An 18,501-nucleotide genomic window follows, 5' to 3' on the forward strand; every position below is an offset into this window, starting at 1 on the left:
TGAAGTTAAAAGTTAAAATATGGTGATTTTCCTTCTGGGAAATGTAATACAGAATGGATGTGCAAGCCTAAAAAAAGTGAAGTGGTACATTGAGTAATTTTGCTAGGTTTTTCTAAAACTGAGTTACACTTTTTGCCTGTAACAATATAGCTTAATTTAGAATAGTGAGCACTTTATTATGTTATATTATGTGCTTAACTACCATTTGCAACATAACGGACTCAACATGGGCTATTTAAAAGCTTGTGGTAAAATATTCATAACGGGGTTTACCATTTTGACCATTTTTAAGTGTACAGTTCAGTGGCATTAAGTACATTCATATTTTTGTGCAACCATCGCCACCATCTATCTCCAAACCTTTTTCATCTTGCAAAACTGAAACTACCCATTAAGCAGTAACTTAATTCCTGCATTCCCATTCCCACCCCTACTCTACCCCTCAGCCACTGGCAGTTACTTTCTGTTTCTATGAATTGAACTATTCTAGATACCTCATTTTAGTGGAGTCCTTCACTTCACTAAGTTTATTTCACTTAGCATAATGTCCTCAAGGTTCATCCACGTTGTAGCATGTCAGAATTTCCTTCCTTTTTAAGGCTGAATAATATTTCATTGTATGTATATACCACATTTTGTTTATCTGTACATCTGTTGATGGACACTTGGGTTGCTTCCACCTTTTGCCTTTTGTGGATAATGTTGCCATGGACATGGGTGTATAAAATATCTGTCCCTGTCCCTGCTTTAAAATTTGGGGGTATATAGCCAGAAGTGGAATTTCTGGATCATACGGTAATTCTATTTTTAATTTTTTGAGGAGCTGCCATATTATTTTCCATAGTAGCTACACCATTTTACATTCCCATCAGCAGTGTACAAGGGTTTTAATTTCTCTGCATCCTTGACAACATTTGTTCTTTTCTGTTTTTTTAATAATAGCCATCCTAGTGGGTATGAAGTAATATCTCATTGTAGTTTTGATTTCAGTTCCCTAGTGATTGATGTTGTTGAGTATCTTTTCATGTACTTATTTATTGTGTTCCTTCTTTGGAAAAATGTCTGTTATATTCTTTGCCCATTTTTAAATCAGGTTGGTTGTTTTTCAACATGTCCTTTTAAGTATCATATTTGGGAAACAGTGAACTACATCTTAGACTAGCAAAGTAAATACTGTCTATGACTGCTTCTTTCCTTAGCATTTTTTTTTTTTTTTTTTTTCTTTTCAATTTGTAAAGAAATAAAATGTATTTCTTACATTTTGGAGGCTGGGAAGTCCATGGTCCAGCAGGTACATCTGATGAGGGCCTTCTTCTTGGTGGGGGCTCTGTACAGAGTCCCATAGTGACACAGGCAATCACATGGCGAGAATGGCCTTAGCCCAACTTTTTTTAAGGTGGTGGGGAATTTCTTCCCTGAGAGGCTTCACCTAGCTTAGTCCTTAGTGTGAAATTTCCTTACCGATTTCTCTGTTGTTCAGAAATTAAATCCACTATGGAATTTCAGAAAGTTGAATAAAAAGACCAATCAAAGAGCTGTGAATAGTAGTTAATTAACTAAAGCAACATTTTTTGAACAGTAATAAAAAATGATAACTTAAAATTTTGTACCACAATTGACGAGTATAAGAACCATTACCTCAGTTAACATTCATCTCACACCACCAAGCTTCTGTTTCCTATCAGTGTGTCTTTCTGGGTCCCTCAGTTTGTCTACCTCTTTTACGCTTTTCTCTCTCTCTTTTTTTTTTTTTCTTAGTCTTTCTTGTTCCAAGTCTTTCTCTTTTTCCTTCATGTCTACTTCATTTTCCTTCTCCCTCCTCTTTTCTTCCTTAAATGACTATATTGTGAAACAATTAGTATTTGTTACCTATATGTTAAATAATCTTTTATTTTCTGTCCTAGAGTTTAAAGAGCTAAGAAAAATAAAATAAATTGATTTTTTTAAAACTTGCCTGGGACCCTAGTAACCTTGTACTGCACCATCCGTATTAGTCCGTTTTGTGTTCTTATAACAAAATACATGGAACTGGGTCATTATAAAGAAAAACAAAATTTATTGCTTACAGTTTCTAAGGTTGGGAAGTCCAGAGTCCATCTGGTGGTGGTGACAGTGACCCAGAGGTCTCACATTGCAAGATGGTGGAAGCAGAGAGAGCGAGAAAGACAGACTCTCCTCTTTTTTTAAAGCCCTCAGAACCACACCCCTGACCACCATTTTTAATCTGTTCACTACTGTACGGTCCTACAATCCAATCACCTCTTCAAGGCTCCACCTTTCGATTACCATAATAGGATTGCCCACCCTCTTAACAGTCACAGTGGGGGCTAAGATTCTAATACATAAACTTGGGGGACACAATTCAAGCTTCAGTGAGTTTTGGAAGGACATACTTCAGTCCACTACACCATCTTAGCCTGTCTTTAGCTGTCACTCCCTCAGCAATAGATATAAGCAGCTAGGAAAAGAAGAATGATTTTCATTTTTTAACCTCCTCCTTAGGCCACTGAGAGAGCCTCATCAAGATAGAATCTCATTAAGACATGTGGGGCATGTTGGCATTTACTATGGTAAAAACTTAAGTTTATTTTTTAGCAAATGAAGAACAATTGTATTAAAATTCTTTTTCTGTGGCTTTTAAAGTAGTTTGTTGCATTTCTAGAAGAAATGCCTTGCCAACCCAAGTCTTTGGTTAGGCTTCTTTGTTTGTCTAACCAAAGGTCCAAAAATGCATGTGCTTTTGAGTTCTTTTCTGGCTTTACCATAAAATCTGTTTTGCTGTTTTCACATTATCTACATGGATTATTCCAGAGTATTAGAATAACTTGGATTTTTTTTAACTGTAGACTTTTTTTTATCAAAGTGAAATTCACATAACATTAAATTAACCATTTTAAAGTAAACAATTCATTGGCACTTAGTACGTTTACAAGGTTGTGCAGTCACTACCTCTATCTAGTTCCAAAACATTTTCATTACCCTAAACACAACTTCAATTTTTCGAAACAGCTTTTTTTGAGGAAAAAAAGAGTTTAGAATAATTCTTCATTGTTTTATTTGTTATAGCCTGATATAAAGTACTGAATTGTAACTGTTTATTTTTAGGTGATTTCAAGTGTCCTATCAAAGAGGAAATAGCAATTACCAGTGGTGAATGGGAAGTTCTTGGCCGGCATGGATCTAATGTATGTTCTTTTATTCTACTGATACAGTTGGTCAACATCTGCTGCCTGTATGCAGTACTAAAAATCACCAGTGTATTGAAAATATTGTTAGGGCCTAAAAGAACTCAAGTTGTTCGAAAGGAAGAATCTTCAAATTATAAAACTCACCCATTTTATAGCTCTGGTATTAGATATGTTCTGGTTACTAAAGGTCATTTTCAAATATATTGTTGCTACTAATAAGGAAAGGGCTGGTCCACACTTTTAGAGTCTAGCAAAAGTTGTGTTAGGATATAGTTTGAAAATTATTTTTAAATCTATTATAGACTACTTGTGTTGTTTCTGCATTAAAAATTGCATTTACTATTCCTGAGGTAGTGATTCTCTTTTATTCACCTGTTTATCTTACCTCACAAATTTAAACTTTCATCTGCCATCTGCAAAGAGTAATGGGTATTTATGCAGAGCTTAGATTGATAGGGAAGAGGAGGGAAATCCACCCTTTGTTTTGCTGTCAGCTTGCGGCTTTCTGTAGTAATTCAGTGAATTTTTTTTTTTTTTTTTTCCCTTTCCTAGTACCTTGCATTTGTTTCAGCTTTTAGTTAGTTGGTCAGTTTCAAGTTTCATGAGATCTCTTGAGAACTCCATCCTTTCTGTGTGTGACACATACAGTTAAGTTGATGCATGCTACCAGGATTTAGTGAAGGCTTAAATGTGATTTCCTCAAATTGATATGGAGATTTATTGAAAGATAATGTATCCTGGCTACTGTAGAAATCACTTGTAGTTCCTAAGGTTATTAAAGAGAAAGAACAAAGATTCTGGTACCAGGTTGTTTTTGTTGGTTAAAAACTTTAAAATATCACAGGGGACCTTTAAAGTCTAATGTCCACTGAGAGCCTCACATGGCCTTCTGATTATATATCCAAATATACTTTTTTCTGTTTAGGGACCTTGGATGTTATTGTCACCTGAGAAAAAATCTTATTGTGGAGTTCTAGGTTCTGATAACAGAAAATTACGCTAATGTAAATTTCGTGCTGTGTGATGGTTGGAAGATGAGCCATTAGATAATACTGAGGGAATCTCAAAATTTGTATTTATGCAGTTCTGATCCTTATGTGGGCAACCTAAATGTCTCTCTACTACTTGCCACTGTGTGCATCGATTTTCTTTATGTCATGCTTATTTATGTGGTATATTTGTCTCTTTTTCTCTTTCTCTTCTTCTGTTTTCCTTCTGTCCTTGTTTTGTCTTATGTCTTTTTTAAGTTACATTTTTCCTTCTCTGCTTTTACAAGTGACCTTGTTCTCATCCAAAGATTTCTAATGGCAATAATTGAATAAAGCTTTGAAACTTTAAGCCCATGTGCCTCTTACTGTTGAGAGTGGTTCTCAAAGTATGCTCCCTGGACCAGAAGCAGAGCATCAGCATCACCTGGGAACTTGTTAGAAATGGGATTCTTGGACCCACCCAGATCTCCTGAATCAGAAGCTCTAGTGGTGTGGCCCAGCAATCTGTTTAACAATCCTTCCAGGTGATTCTGATACTTCTGTAGAATATAAGTAGTTATATGAAACAAAAGAACCATTGTAGATGGGGGTGAGGAACTGACTAGTTATTTCTTCAGTTTTGAAAGGCTTGACTCTCAGCTACTAAATCAAGAAAAGAACCAGTCCTGACCTTTTGCAGAGATTAACACATGCCCGTGAAATTTTATGAATGTTTGTTTCTTATCATTTGTATACTTTCTGTATATGTCATATGGGCCTACTGAATTGCAACTGTATTTATTTCTATATTTAAAAATACTTGCTTTTAGAATATATGTAATACTTGCTTTTAAATATATTTCTATATTTAAAAATACTTGCTTTTAGAATATACAGTTTCCTTTGCTGTATAAAAAATTTTGAATTTTATTATATATTGAGTAGACTGGTAGAAGATTTTTTTAAAGGAACAATGAAAGAAAGTCATTTATTTAGGATCTTAGAGTCTTTCAAGTATGCATGAATGGTTGATCTAAGCTGCAATATGGGATTTTTTTTTTTCTCCCTGTAAAGAGTTGTTATTTTAAGGAAATAATTCTCATGTTTTAAGAAAAGTATACATTCTGACCAGATAGGAAACTGTACAAACAGTGTACAACTCAGGTGTCCTTTTTCCTTCTGGACAGATTCTGTTCTTAGCTGTAAGTCATAAGCAAAACTAACTTAGGTTTATTAACACTGATAGCAAAATTTAAAAAAAAAAAAAAAAAAAAAAAAAGCAAAAGCCAAAGGTGACTCAAATGATTCTGAGTAAATTGGGGATTGTTTGTTGAATTAGTGGTCTTGTCAAGATCATGCTAACACTGATTTTTTTGTTGTTGTTTTGGCAGATCCAGGTTGATGAAGTCAGAAAGCTGGTATATTTCGAAGGCACCAAAGACTCCCCTTTAGAACATCACCTGTATGTGGTCAGTTATGTAAATCCTGGAGAGGTGACAAGGCTGACCGACCGTGGCTATTCCCATTCTTGCTGCATCAGCCGGGTATTAAGTCCCTATTTGAAAAGGGTTTCCTGTCATACAAAAACCCTCTGCTCATGTAATACTCCTTTTGAATGATGTGAAATTGGCCTGCAGAAGTCTAAGTCTCTTAGGAAAAGCTTTAAAAAGCTTAGCCTTAACTTCAGCATTGTGTATGTACATAAATAGTCTTTTTATTATATTCTTGCTATAGCATTAGTGCAGATGTAACAGCAGATAACCTCTTTTACTTTTCCTGAGGAAAAGCATAATTGTTTCTCTTTTCTCTAGCATTGTGACTTCTTTATAAGTAAGTATAGTAACCAGAAGAATCCACACTGTGTGTCCCTTTACAAGTTATCAAGTCCTGAAGATGACCCAACTTGCAAAACAAAGGAATTTTGGGCCACCATTTTGGATTCAGCAGGTACTCTTTTTCCCTGAAACTGACCTTAAATAGGATTAGTAAGTACATTAGTGCACTAAACTTGTATCATATGTCTACATTTCCTGGACAGAGTCTTCCCATTTCTCACCACAGCAGTCTGTGAGTTGCTGGGCTCCTGATTTCAACCTTTCCTATTCTATCAACTACTGAATAAGATGGTTTATTACCTCTACTCCAGGCTGGAGCAGGTCTGGAAGGCCTTTTCGAAAATAAGATTAAAATAGTCAAGATATCAGCTAGGAAATTATTTATTCACACATTTGGATGATATCTAAGATAAACAAATGAACTTGAAGACTAGTCCCAGTGCAGTGGTGGTGTTTATAGCTAACTGATCAAAACTCCCCACCACAGATTTCTTTGTTCTTTCTCTACTCCCACTGTTTCACTTGACTCACCAAAAAAAAAAAAGAACTTGAGGATAATGTATTTTGAACTAGTAAGACCCTTAGAAGCTGCTGCTTTAGGGAATAGCCAGCTGCTACCTTTCTTGAATTTTTGAAGTACTTGCAGTGGCCATTTTTATAAAACATAGAACACTTTCTTTGTGTGTGACTGAGAAGCACTGTAAATTATCTATTTTTAAGATGCTTGATTTCTTAAACATAAAGAATGGACTAATTTTATGTATCTTTGAATTCACTTTGTCCCCAAGTCTTTTTTCCAATTAAGTATTTTTGCTCACTATATCTAATGAAGGATTAAGAAAGTAATGTAGAACCAAATGTTATAGATACGTTGTAATGTCCACAAACAGAATCTGTAATCTCTGCTTAGATCATTAATGTTATCCACGTAGACCCTTCAGAGAGGTCTGTATAGATCTGATGAACCAAAAACTGATGACTTTCTTTTTTCTGGGTTCTTGTTAGGCTTATTCTGTAATGATCAGAAACAAATGTTTATTGAGTACCTACCGTGAACAAGTTAAATTGACTAAGTTAGAATATGTGCTCCCTTTTTCTTTTCCTCTAGCTTTATTGAGGTATATGCCTGTTTGTAATCATCTATATGGTTTAACCATCAATAAGTTACACTGACATGAGTACAAAGTATTTGTATAGTTGTGTGTTTAAACACCTCCTAAACTTTAAGGATTATTCAGGATGCTATGTGTCTGCTTCTGAAATAGATAATTTGATGTGTTCATTAGATTTTTTTTTAAGATGAATAATCTTGCTTTATTTCTAGGGTCTTGGTTTTGATATCTTCTTCCTTGCTCTCAGATTGTAGAGCTTCCTTAAGAACTCCTTTTACAGACTCTGTATGTTACCTACTCACAGGTCCTCTTCCTGACTATATCCCTCCAGAAATTTTCTCTTTTGAAAGTACTACTGGATTTAGATTGTATGGGATGCTGTACAAGCCTCATGATCTACAACCTGGAAAGAAGTACCCCACTGTGCTGTTCATCTATGGTGGTCCTCAGGTGGGCATATTTATGTACATATGTACATACATACATACATATATATTTTTCGGCGATTTGTTTTTTAAATGTCTATTTAATTGTTTAGGTTAAGATTTTGAGCATTGTTGGGCCTCTGCTATTATCAACTCTGGCTTATGTTCTAATTAATTATCCAGTATAGGAGTTCAGGAAGCTGGGATTTGTTAGATGACTAATTTGTAAATCAGTAAGTCAGTTTCTTAATTTACAGTGAAGACTATAACTGTGGTGGGGAGTGGAATATTCATGTCAGTAGGTAAATATGTTGCTTTCTATGCAGAAAAACTTGTTTGGGAAAAGAAAATAAATAATTAAATGTCTTGGTAAGTAAGATTCTTAACAGATATTTTCAGAAAGTCTTGGTAGCCTAGTGAATTCCCCTTCTTCATTCTAGGGCTATATATATCTTAAGCAAACTAGAATACTTTCATCATCTGGGTAAGTCAGCTCTGTACTACTGTTCAGCACTGTAAGAAGTTAACACCTTGATTTTTTTTCTGGATTAAATATTAGCAGGTGACTGTTGAGTAAATGCTATTGACTATCAGAGTAAAATTTTGTGTTTTTAAAAAAATTTTTTTTTTTTTTTTTTTTAAAGATGACCGGTAAGGGGATCTTAACCCTTGATTTGGTGTTGTCAGCACCACGCTCACCCAATGAGCTAACCGGCCATCCCTATATGGGATCCGAACCCAAGGCCTTGGTGTTATCAGCACCGCACTCTCCCGAGTGAGCCACGGGCCGGCCCTTTTAAAAAATATTTTAACATTTGTTTGTTTTCTTTTTTTTTTTTTTGGTGGCTGGCTGGTATAGGAATCTGAACCCTTGACCCGGGTGTTATAACACCACACTCTGACCAACTGATCTAACTGGCCAGCCCAGAGTAAAATATTTTGGATAGGTGAATGGTTAATAGGTAATTTTTAAAGATGTTTATTCTTGATTATATATCTTACATTGTGCCCTTAAAGAAATTAGCATATAATTACAGGGTTTTCGTAATGCAACTGTTAGACTCAGTAATCTCCTTTGTAATTATTATTTAGTGTCTAGAAATGTATCTAGATAATAAGTCATACAGAAATAAAAGTAAAATAACTATGTAAGCCATAAAATCTCAGGGATGATTATTATCTATTAAGTTAAATCACTTTGCCATCAAGTGTTTCACAAACAAAACATGATTCACATTTGCATTCTAGTCATCTACATAAAACATGAAAGAGTTAAGTTAGATTCTATTAAAAACTTGAAGCTAGGTCTATGTAAACTTTAAAAAAAAAAGCTTAACTCAAAGCAATTGAGAAATTACAAGACACCCTCAGAAATTTTACATGTTTTCTTATATTATTTTGATAGTAAGGCTAAGTAAGAAGGGTGTTTCTCCTTCCCAGTGAAGAAATGATATATAAGATGTGTGAAAGACACTATAAAAACTAGATTTTAATACTTAAAGGACTCACATTAGTAATTAAGTTTTAAAAGGCTTAGCCACATGAAAAGGTGGCTCAATATCATTAGTCATTAGGGAAATGCAAATCAAAACCATGAGATACCAGTTGACACCCATTAGGATGGCTGTTATCAAAAAAAAAAGAAAAGAAAAATAGTAAGTTTTGTACAGGATATCGAGAAATTAGAACCCTGATCCATTGTTGGGGGGAATGTAAAATGGTCCAGCAACTATAGAAAGTATTCAGGCAGTTCCTCCAAAAGGTAAATACGGAATTACTATAAGATCCAGAAATTCCACTTCTGGTATATACCCAAAAGAATTGAAAGCAGGAACAGATATTTATACACCCATGTCCATAGCAGCTTTATTCACAATATCCAAAAGGTGGAAGCAACCCAAGTATCCATCAACAGATGAATGGATGCACAAAATGTGGTGTATACATACAATCAAATATTGTTCAGCCTTAAAAAGGAGGAAATTCTGACACATGCTGCCACATGGATGAACCTTGAGGACATTATGCTAAGTAAAATAAGGCAGCCACAAAAGGGCAAATATTGCATTATTCCAGTTGTATGAGGTACTATAACAGGCAAATTCATAGAAAATAGAATAGAGGTTGTCTGGGACTGGAGGGAAGGGGAAAGGGGAGTTACTTAACGGTTATGGATTTTATGTTTGGAATGATGAAAAATTTCCAGAAATGAATAATGGTGATGTTTGCACAGCAGTGTGAATATATATTTAATGTCACTGGATTGAACACTTAAAATAGTTTAAATGGTAAATTTTATGTTTACTTTACCATAATAAAAAAGCTTTAGCCAATTAATTAAACCAAAATTGTTTGTTTGGAGTCCTTTATGAATACAGCTATACTTTTTTGCACTTATAGAAACTGTCATACTTGAAATGCTATAAGTGAATTTTATGATGTGGTTTTTGAAAAACTGTTGGTAACTTAGGAGAATTTATTGATTTGTTTCTCAAAGTATTCTTTGGAACTATTCAAATTTGGTGAGGCCACAGGAGAATCTAGTGTTCACTTTGCAGAGAGATTTCCCCATGAGACTTCACATGACTTAGAGCCTCTGGCACTTGAACCCGCTGAAGATCATTCATGCTTTGCTCGATGATTCCATTTGGGTTAATTATGAAGAGACTCCTATATGTAAGACCAGATTTTTCTTGTAGCACACAATTCCCTGTAAAATTTGGTTAAATCTTATGCCTGCAATGTTCTTGTGGCTCAAACTGTTCTTTCTTGGTGTCTATTCAAGTCAAAGTGGGAATCCATTGAAATAGCAAGTGTCACAATTCATAACATGAAGTGAATTATTTTGTCCTAAGGGCAACAATTTTTATAGGTCAGAAAAGAGAAAAATCCAAGAAATATAAGAAAAGCAATGGATATTTCCCACTAAAGTCTTCAAGGCTTGATTCCTTAAACTCTCCATTGATAACAGCTGTATGTTTTTAAATGCTTGTTTAAAAAATACCTATGATGCTTCCTAGAATGAGCCAGACAATGTTCTGCAAAAGTAAATGCAAAGAGATAAGGCTAGTTGATAGCAGGACACAGATTTCAAAGAATTGTTACTGAGGGAGATTTGGATTCCCAGTGTTGGATTCCCAGTGCCAAAGGGCAATATGTTCAGGTACCTTCTTCTAGAAGTAGCAGGCCTCCAGGCTGCAAAGGCAGAAACACTGGCTCTGGGAGAAAGTGTTCATATCAGGCAATTGAGGTGTGATAGCAGGCAAAGAAGTGAGGTGGTTTTCATTAAATGCTTATATTTGTGTTATTTGCCTAGTATTTCTTTTTTTTTTTTTTTGGCTCTCTCAATTTAAAAACAAGCACCTTTACCTACCTGCCAAACCCCCTCTTCCCAAGGTAGGAAGAGAAAACATCATTCTCTTGTCTCTATTTTTCATTCATTCATTCAGCAAATAGTTATTGGGTTTCTCTTATGTGCTAAGTACTATTCTAGGCAGTGAGGGTATCACAGTGAACAAGTCATATAAAATATATGACTTTATATATGGAAGTGCTATAGAGAAATGCTGGGAAGGGGGATGGCAAAGTGACTAAGATGGGAGTTCTTTCTTTTCTTTTTTTTTTTTTTAAAGATGACCGGTAAGGGGATCTTAACCCTTGATTTGGTGTTGTCAGCACCACGCTCACCCAGCGAGCTAACCAACCATCCCTATATGGGATCCGAACCCGTGGCCTTAGTGTTATCAGCACCACACTCTCCCGAGTGAGCCACGGGCAGGCCCAAGATGGGAGTTCTGATAGGAAGTTAATGGAATACCTTTCTTAAGGGTACAAATGTTGAGAAGAGATGAGCTATGTTAAAGATCTGAGGGAAGAGTATTCTAGGCAGAGAGAAAAATAAATGTCAAGGTCCTGCCTGGGGTTAAAACCAACTTGATGGTGTTGATAATTAAGTTAGAGTACAGTACACAGAACAGAAATGTAGGAGATGAGGTCAGAGATAGCCAAGGGCCAGATAATCTAGGGTCTCAAAGGCTTATGTGACAAGTTTAGACCTTGCTCTGAATGGTCATGGTAACCATCGGAGGGAGCCAAGCTGCAGTCATATCTAATTTACATTTTTAAAACATCATCACTCTGTTACAGCATGAACAGAGAGACTATAGGAAGACAAAAATAGGAATAGGAAGACCCATTTGACAATTGTTGCACTGGTATTATTATTTTGGGGGATGGGCAGCTGGCTGGTAAGGGGATCCAAACCCTTGACCTTTGTTGCAGTGGTATTAAGCATCCAAAAGTGCAAAAAGGGAGGACTCTTCTTCCTCATCCCCCCCATCTAGCCCAGTAAATGTTCAGTAGATATTTATTGAGTGGAGAGAATGGTAATACTTATCTAACTCCTGGCTGACTTGGTTTTCCCATTGGTTTTAGCCAGAGGAAACTTCTTTTTCATTTTTATCACAACCTTTTTTTGTTTAACATCTATCTTAGGGTCCACTGACCTTGAACTTCTGTAACTTTCTGTCCACTGATTATAGTCTTCTTTTCACTAGATATTCTATTTCTGGTAAAACACTAAAATACGTTTAACTTCTCAGTCTCTCAGGTGATAAAATAATTTTAAAATTATCCTACTTTTTACACTGATTTGTGTAACACGGAAAAGAAAGCTGGACTGGTCATAGTGTTCCATTAAAATACTAAATTTTCCCACTACTGGTCGGAGACAACCCCAGAAGAGAGTGGAGAGGGAAGATCATCTTATTTATTCTTGTCACTGTCATTTGAATGACACAATTTTTCTTTGGGGTAGAAGTAATCAGCTTAGCAACTTTTTCAGTAAGGTAGGTTAATTCTCTTGTCTTATATGTAATTGATATCTAAGTTAAAGTTTTAAAGCCTATAGTTGTTCAGTAATTACCCTGAACCTTGAGTGTGAAGTTAAGCAAGAGGCAACATAAACATAAAAAGACTTAAGTTCATTTAAAAAGAAGTCCCTTAAAAATTATATTTTAAAGGCAAAATAGTATTAAAAATTTAAGCTTTCTATTTTTTGCACTGTTCTGCCCCTCTTGTGCTTTTGTATGCTACCATGTAATAAATTTCACTTTAAGCTGTATTTCTTCTTCAGGTTCAGTTGGTGAATAATCGGTTTAAAGGAGTCAAGTATTTCCGCTTGAATACCCTAGCCTCTCTGGGTTATGTGGTTGTGGTGATAGACAACAGGGGATCCTGTCACCGAGGGCTTAAATTCGAAGGCGCATTTAAATATAAAATGGTGTGTGAACATAAAAACATTTTTCTTTTAAATACATTTACATTTTCTGATTCATTGTTTGGTATGGAACCCCTGAAAGAGAGTTGCAGGAAGGGGCTAAAATGAGAGATAGAGAGAAAGAAGAGAGAGAGAGAGAGAGAGAGTGTGTGTGTGTGTGTGTTAGAATTCAGGGGTGGGAGGGAAGGTGCAAGTTGACATATACCAGGCTAGCTCATGTCTACCTGTATGTAACTTTGGGGAGCTGAAATAGAGCCACTTTTACATAGAAATACTCTCTCTTTCCATTTTGTATGTCCACCTTAGCCGGAAGGCAGCACCATTTAGTTTTCAGCATCTTGTACACTATTGAGGAATAATTGAGATTTGTTCTGTCCTCTGTGAAGAGGGAATCCAACTGGTTAGTGCCTTCCTTGTGACAAGCCTCTTTCTCTCTGCAGGAAGCTTTAAATGCTACCTTTTAGAGATGCCCTATGTCCTTTCTGCTGCTTTGGGAAATGATGAGAATCCGATGTTCCTTTTGCACAGTAAGGCAGTTACTGTGTTTGCCAGTGTGTTGGACATGCTGAGTAAGACATGGGGATTTTCTCCCACAGCCAGTTCTTTGACCTTATGTTGTATTCTCATGTAAGTTTTTTTGGTTTTATTTTTGGTTTTGGCTCAGTGAAGTGAAATTGTGTGCACTGGCAGGCCTAGTAATATAGAAAGGGTGGTGGTGGTGATAGGAATTAGGACTTAACAGGACTTTAAAGAAATAGTGTGTTCAGTTCCTAGAAGTATTATGATGGGGAAATAGGAAGATAGGGCCTCAAGAGTGATTCCCTCTGCTTTACTGCACTAAATATTGAAAATGAGAAGTAAAATTAATGTATTGCTTAAAGGGGCTCATTTTTTGTCTTTGGGTATAGGAAGGCTTGTTACAAGGAAGATACTGACCTCTTAGCAGACAACAGAACAAATGAAAACGAGAAATACCCAAATAGCAAGGGACAGTTTGGGTAGCAATAGGAAAGAACTTGATGACTAAGGGGTAACTAAACTGTAGAACAGGCTACTAACATAAGCTGTAGACTCCTATCTCTAAATAGATTTTTTGAAATATTTTGGGGGGGGCAACAGAATCTCATTGATAACGAAATTCATATCTAAAAAAAGTCCAGGTATTTTTAGTAAAAACTTTTATCAGCTTTAAAAGCAGTCTTAGTAATGAAACTTTTTTATTCATCAGAATCAGTGAAATATTCTCCTTCTTATGACAGGGTCAAATAGAAATTGACGATCAGGTGGAAGGACTTCAGTATCTAGCCTCTCGATACGATTTCATTGACTTAGACCGTGTGGGCATCCATGGCTGGTCCTATGGAGGATACCTCTCCCTGATGGCATTAATGCAGAGGTCAGATATCTTCAGGGTACGTGACTTCCTATTGTACTCATTTTTGCAATAAGGGGTAGAATTTTCTGTAAAATGAAGAAATGTAAAAATGCCTATATTCTGAAGGTTTACAGAGTTGGCAATATGAAGCAATGTTAACTTTAAGGTTTGTGTGTTTTATAGCCAGATAAAATATATATCTCTCAAACATTTTATATATATAAAGTGTGTACATATATATTTTAAAAACACTTGTCTACTTGGTGACCACTTATTGGCTATTTATAGACATATGCCAAAGATTATGGGAGATAGTCGTAATTAGTAAAATACACATATTGGATTGTAAATATTTGTTTAATTGTTGGACTGTAAACTCTAACATCAGGGACCTGTTTGCCCTGTACACCACTGAATCCTCAGCAGCCAAGCACAATACTTGGCACATAGTAGACCCTCAATAAATCTGTGTTCATGAATGAATTATTAAATATATAAATTTTTACAGTTCTGTAAACAAACTCTTAGGAAAATGTACTAGAAGAAAATACATAAAGATGATAACAGTTGTTAAGGGAGTAGGAATTATGAGTAGTATTTTTGTTTTTTTAATATTTCAGAACCATGATTTTATTTTACAATGAAAGTTATTTTTATTTATTTGTTTTTTTGGCAACCGGCTGGCACAGGGATCAAACCCTGGACCTTGGTGTTATCAGCACTATGCTCTAACCAGTTGAGCTAACCAGCCAGCCCTAATTTTTATTTTTAACGATAAAAACAATAAGGTTTTGTTTTTTCATGTCTATTCAGATAATCTTTATAATAACCACAAATGAACTCTGAAAACTGCCATGATTTTCCTAGGCTTGCAGCTGTCAAGAAAGTAATTAGATTATTTAAGTACAGAACTGTGTAGAAGCCTTAAAATGAGACAAGTTTTTAGTACTTAAGTATATTTCATTCATTGTTTTAAATTCTGTATTGCCAACAAAGGCTAAAAAAAAAAAAAAAGTGGCTGCTTTTCCTTTATAAAGCTGACAGTTCTCACACATTTTTCCTCAGTAGAAGGAATGAATTTAAGCTGAGGCATTCATGTGCTGTAGTTCATTCCCCTCTTTTAACAAAGGGCCCACGTGTGTATTTCAGCTAGCCCAAGTTAAGGGTTTGTATGTAGCATACCCCTGGAATATGAAACTTAACTAACAGAGTATCAAATCCTTGACCTTGGCACTTCACTTCAGTTTTCTGAGTTGCCTGAGACCATGAATGCACGAGTAGTGGGGCTAAAGCCTAAGGGTGATTTTAGCCTATAAATTTGCAGTTGTAAGTTTTCATTGCTAGCCACTGTTTTTTGGACAACAGTTGACTGTCAATGTTGTCTTATTCAGGTTGCTATTGCTGGAGCCCCAGTCACTCTGTGGATCTTCTATGACACAGGATACACGGAACGTTATATGGGTCACCCTGACCAGAATGAACAAGGCTATTACTTAGGATCTGTGGCCATGCAAGCAGAAAAGTTCCCCTCTGAGTAAGTTCATACTTTAAAATTAATATTAAAAATTTTAAATTGTATTTTTTAAAATTGTCTTTAATAATAATGAAAACTTCAAATACTAAAAATCCAAGACTAATAGTTTATAGAGTACTAGAATGGCATGGCTGTTTCTCAAAGCTGAATTACTGGCCAGTTCATATAATCTGGGTTTTTTTTACAAGTTATATTTGAAGCATTTGCTTATACTGAAAGAAGTTAAGTACACAACTGTTTCAAGATTTAAAAAATTTGATGTCTGCTTAAATATATTTTACAAGTAGTTTTTAAAATCTTTTATTACATGTGGCATCTGATTATATATTACAAATTTAATATTAAAAATATTGAATTTTTTTTAACATTATAGTATAAGGAAATTAATATAGTTAAGTATAATAGTTTAAAAGAGTTAGGTAGTACAATAGTTTAAAAGAGTTAGGTAGTTTCCCCAAATGCTCTGTTATTTTGCCTAATCCTCTAATATTTCCATTTCTCCAGACCAAATCGTTTACTACTCTTACATGGGTTCTTGGATGAAAATGTCCACTTTGCACACACTAGTATATTACTGAGTTTTTTAGTGAGGGCTGGTAAGCCATATGATTTACAGGTAAGTTATTCTATGTTTTCTAATTAAATGCAGTAGTGACTACTGATTGATTACTTTGAAATCTAATGAGCTATGGAGTAAGGCCAAATTTTCAGCTGTGTCCACCCTTGCTTAAGAGAACTATAGTAATAGGCTTAGTTACTAGTGCCTCTAGTTGAATAAAAATGAAGGTTCTATTAAAGTGAGGCTGAAAAACTGTGTGTATTAGATTACGTGACTTGTATATCTGTATCTGCTTTCAGTTTGTAAGCATGGAAAATATGACAGGGAGACCATTCACTATCCTCCTTTGCTTTTCTTATTCTAACCCTTTGATGGGAAAGGAAATGCTGCTTGATTTCATTGTTGTAAAAGGATTTTTAGGACCTGATTACATGGTCTTTTAATTCTCTTTTATTTTATATTGGCATGGGAGCAGAATGAGCAAGTTACTCTCCTCCATTGCTCCATTACTCAAAGAAAGTTTTAAGAGAAACTGTTCCTCCTTTCTACTCTTTAAACAGATTATGTGCTTATAAGAATTGAAAAACATTACTTTTTCCTTTTTTATATTTCAATTGACATTTGTGTAGTTAAATTGTGAGATATTTGTCTATAACAGCAATTTTCAAGCTTTTGGTCTAAGGTCAAGGTCCCTTTTATATTTTGTTTATGTGGTTTATATCAATATTTCTCATGTAAGATATTAAAACTGAGAAAAAATTTAAATATTTGTTTTTAAATAACAATATTAAAGTACTGCATGTTAACATAAATCACCTTTTATGGGGAAAAAGACTATATTCCAAAACAAGAAATATATAATTTACTGAGGGAAAAAATAGCATTATTTTACATTTTTATAAATCTTTTTAATGTCTAACAATAAAGAATACACTTGAATTCTTATATATCCTTCTACATTCAATCTATTGATATGTTGTTTCGGCTAAAGTATGTGAAGAAAATTCAGCCTCATAGAGTATGTTATTAAGAAATGGGAAGAGTACAATATTTTAGCCTTTTCAGATAATTGTGGATATTCTTTTTTGATACTATTCTAAAACCGGACACGTGGTAGCTTCTAAAAAGCCTAATTTTAATTCTAAACGCCTAATTTTAGTGTGGAATCTGAAGCCATATCTATAAACTTTTCATACTCTGTCACATTAAAACCTATTGGATTTTGTACTTCAGATTGGATCTTTTACCCATGCATCAGTCATATGGAAAACATTCACTGTGTTATCCCAATCTTTCAAATGTTGACTCCTTTCTTTATATAATATTTTTAAGATCACATATAGTAATATTACTACTGATCTCATCAGAAAAATATCTAAGTATGGAGAAGCTCATGAGCTAAAAGTGGTAGATACAAGTTTTCCAAAATTCTAATTTTCACTCAAAATCTCAAATTTTATCATTGGCAACAAATATTGTCAGTGTTGTCCTTGAAGTAATCAGCTCACTTCATTCATTTTTGAGAAAATGTCTGTCAGATACCCATAGTTGTCAGTCATTCTTTAAAGTTAAAAATTGAGTTCCATTGAAAAAAGCAGCAGTTCAGCTTGCAACTTGATCGCACAAGTACTTTTCCTTGAGACATCCTCTAGCAGAAGTGCTTTATGCATACTTCTCATTATATCAACACAGAATAATTAAAAGACTTCTAGTCAAGGATTGCAATTTAATAAAATTCTAATTTTTGCTGCAACTTAAGTGAAACTGGCATTTTTCTTTTTTAGAGCAAGTGTAAGGTGGTAAAGAATAATGTGACTTTTTGTACAATTTAACGTTACTGCCTTGGTTCATGCTAAGGCACCAGTAGTTTTATTCACCATTGCTTTTGCATCATCAGTGCAAATGCCACCACAGTGAATAAAGGCAAATAATCTTGGCATTGTCCTGAAAATAGTTTTGACCTTGTGTATCCCTTGCAGTTTTCTGAAAACCCCTCAAAATCTGCAGACCATTCTTGGAGAATGCACTGTTGGTCTACAGAAAAATCCTTCGTTAAGCCTATAGGGAATTATAGGGAATTATAAGAGGAGAGGGGCCTTTAGATAGAAGGTATTATGTAATATCACAGAGAGGTTGTGCTCCTTATTATTAAATCTGTTAAATATCTCTGGAAAGCTTTAGAAGAAGGTATATTATTTAATTCTTTTTTTTAAAAATCTTTTTGTTG

General features: G+C 34.8%; 1 protein-coding gene across 4 annotated transcripts in view; it reads left to right on the forward strand.

The window, feature by feature from the left end:
• The window catches only part of DPP8 (dipeptidyl peptidase 8), a 64,192-nt gene that overhangs the window by 41,285 nt on the left and 4,406 nt on the right, over nt 1-18,501 (forward strand). For 2 of the 4 annotated variants that reach the window (XM_063089277.1, XM_063089278.1), the window contains exons 12-19: nt 3,106-3,185; nt 5,548-5,700; nt 5,968-6,103; nt 7,408-7,553; nt 12,663-12,809; nt 14,066-14,218; nt 15,573-15,715; nt 16,220-16,331. In XM_063089277.1, coding sequence (XP_062945347.1) covers nt 3,106-3,185; nt 5,548-5,700; nt 5,968-6,103; nt 7,408-7,553; nt 12,663-12,809; nt 14,066-14,218; nt 15,573-15,715; nt 16,220-16,331 — 1,070 coding nt within the window. The remainder of the gene's footprint in view (nt 1-3,105; nt 3,186-5,547; nt 5,701-5,967; nt 6,104-7,407; nt 7,554-12,662; nt 12,810-14,065; nt 14,219-15,572; nt 15,716-16,219; nt 16,332-18,501) is intronic. The other 2 variants (XM_063089279.1, XM_063089280.1) reach the window with 2 other exon arrangements.

This window comes from Cynocephalus volans, chromosome 3, assembly GCF_027409185.1.
Source record: "Cynocephalus volans isolate mCynVol1 chromosome 3, mCynVol1.pri, whole genome shotgun sequence".
Taxonomy (NCBI): Eukaryota; Metazoa; Chordata; class Mammalia; order Dermoptera; family Cynocephalidae; genus Cynocephalus; species Cynocephalus volans.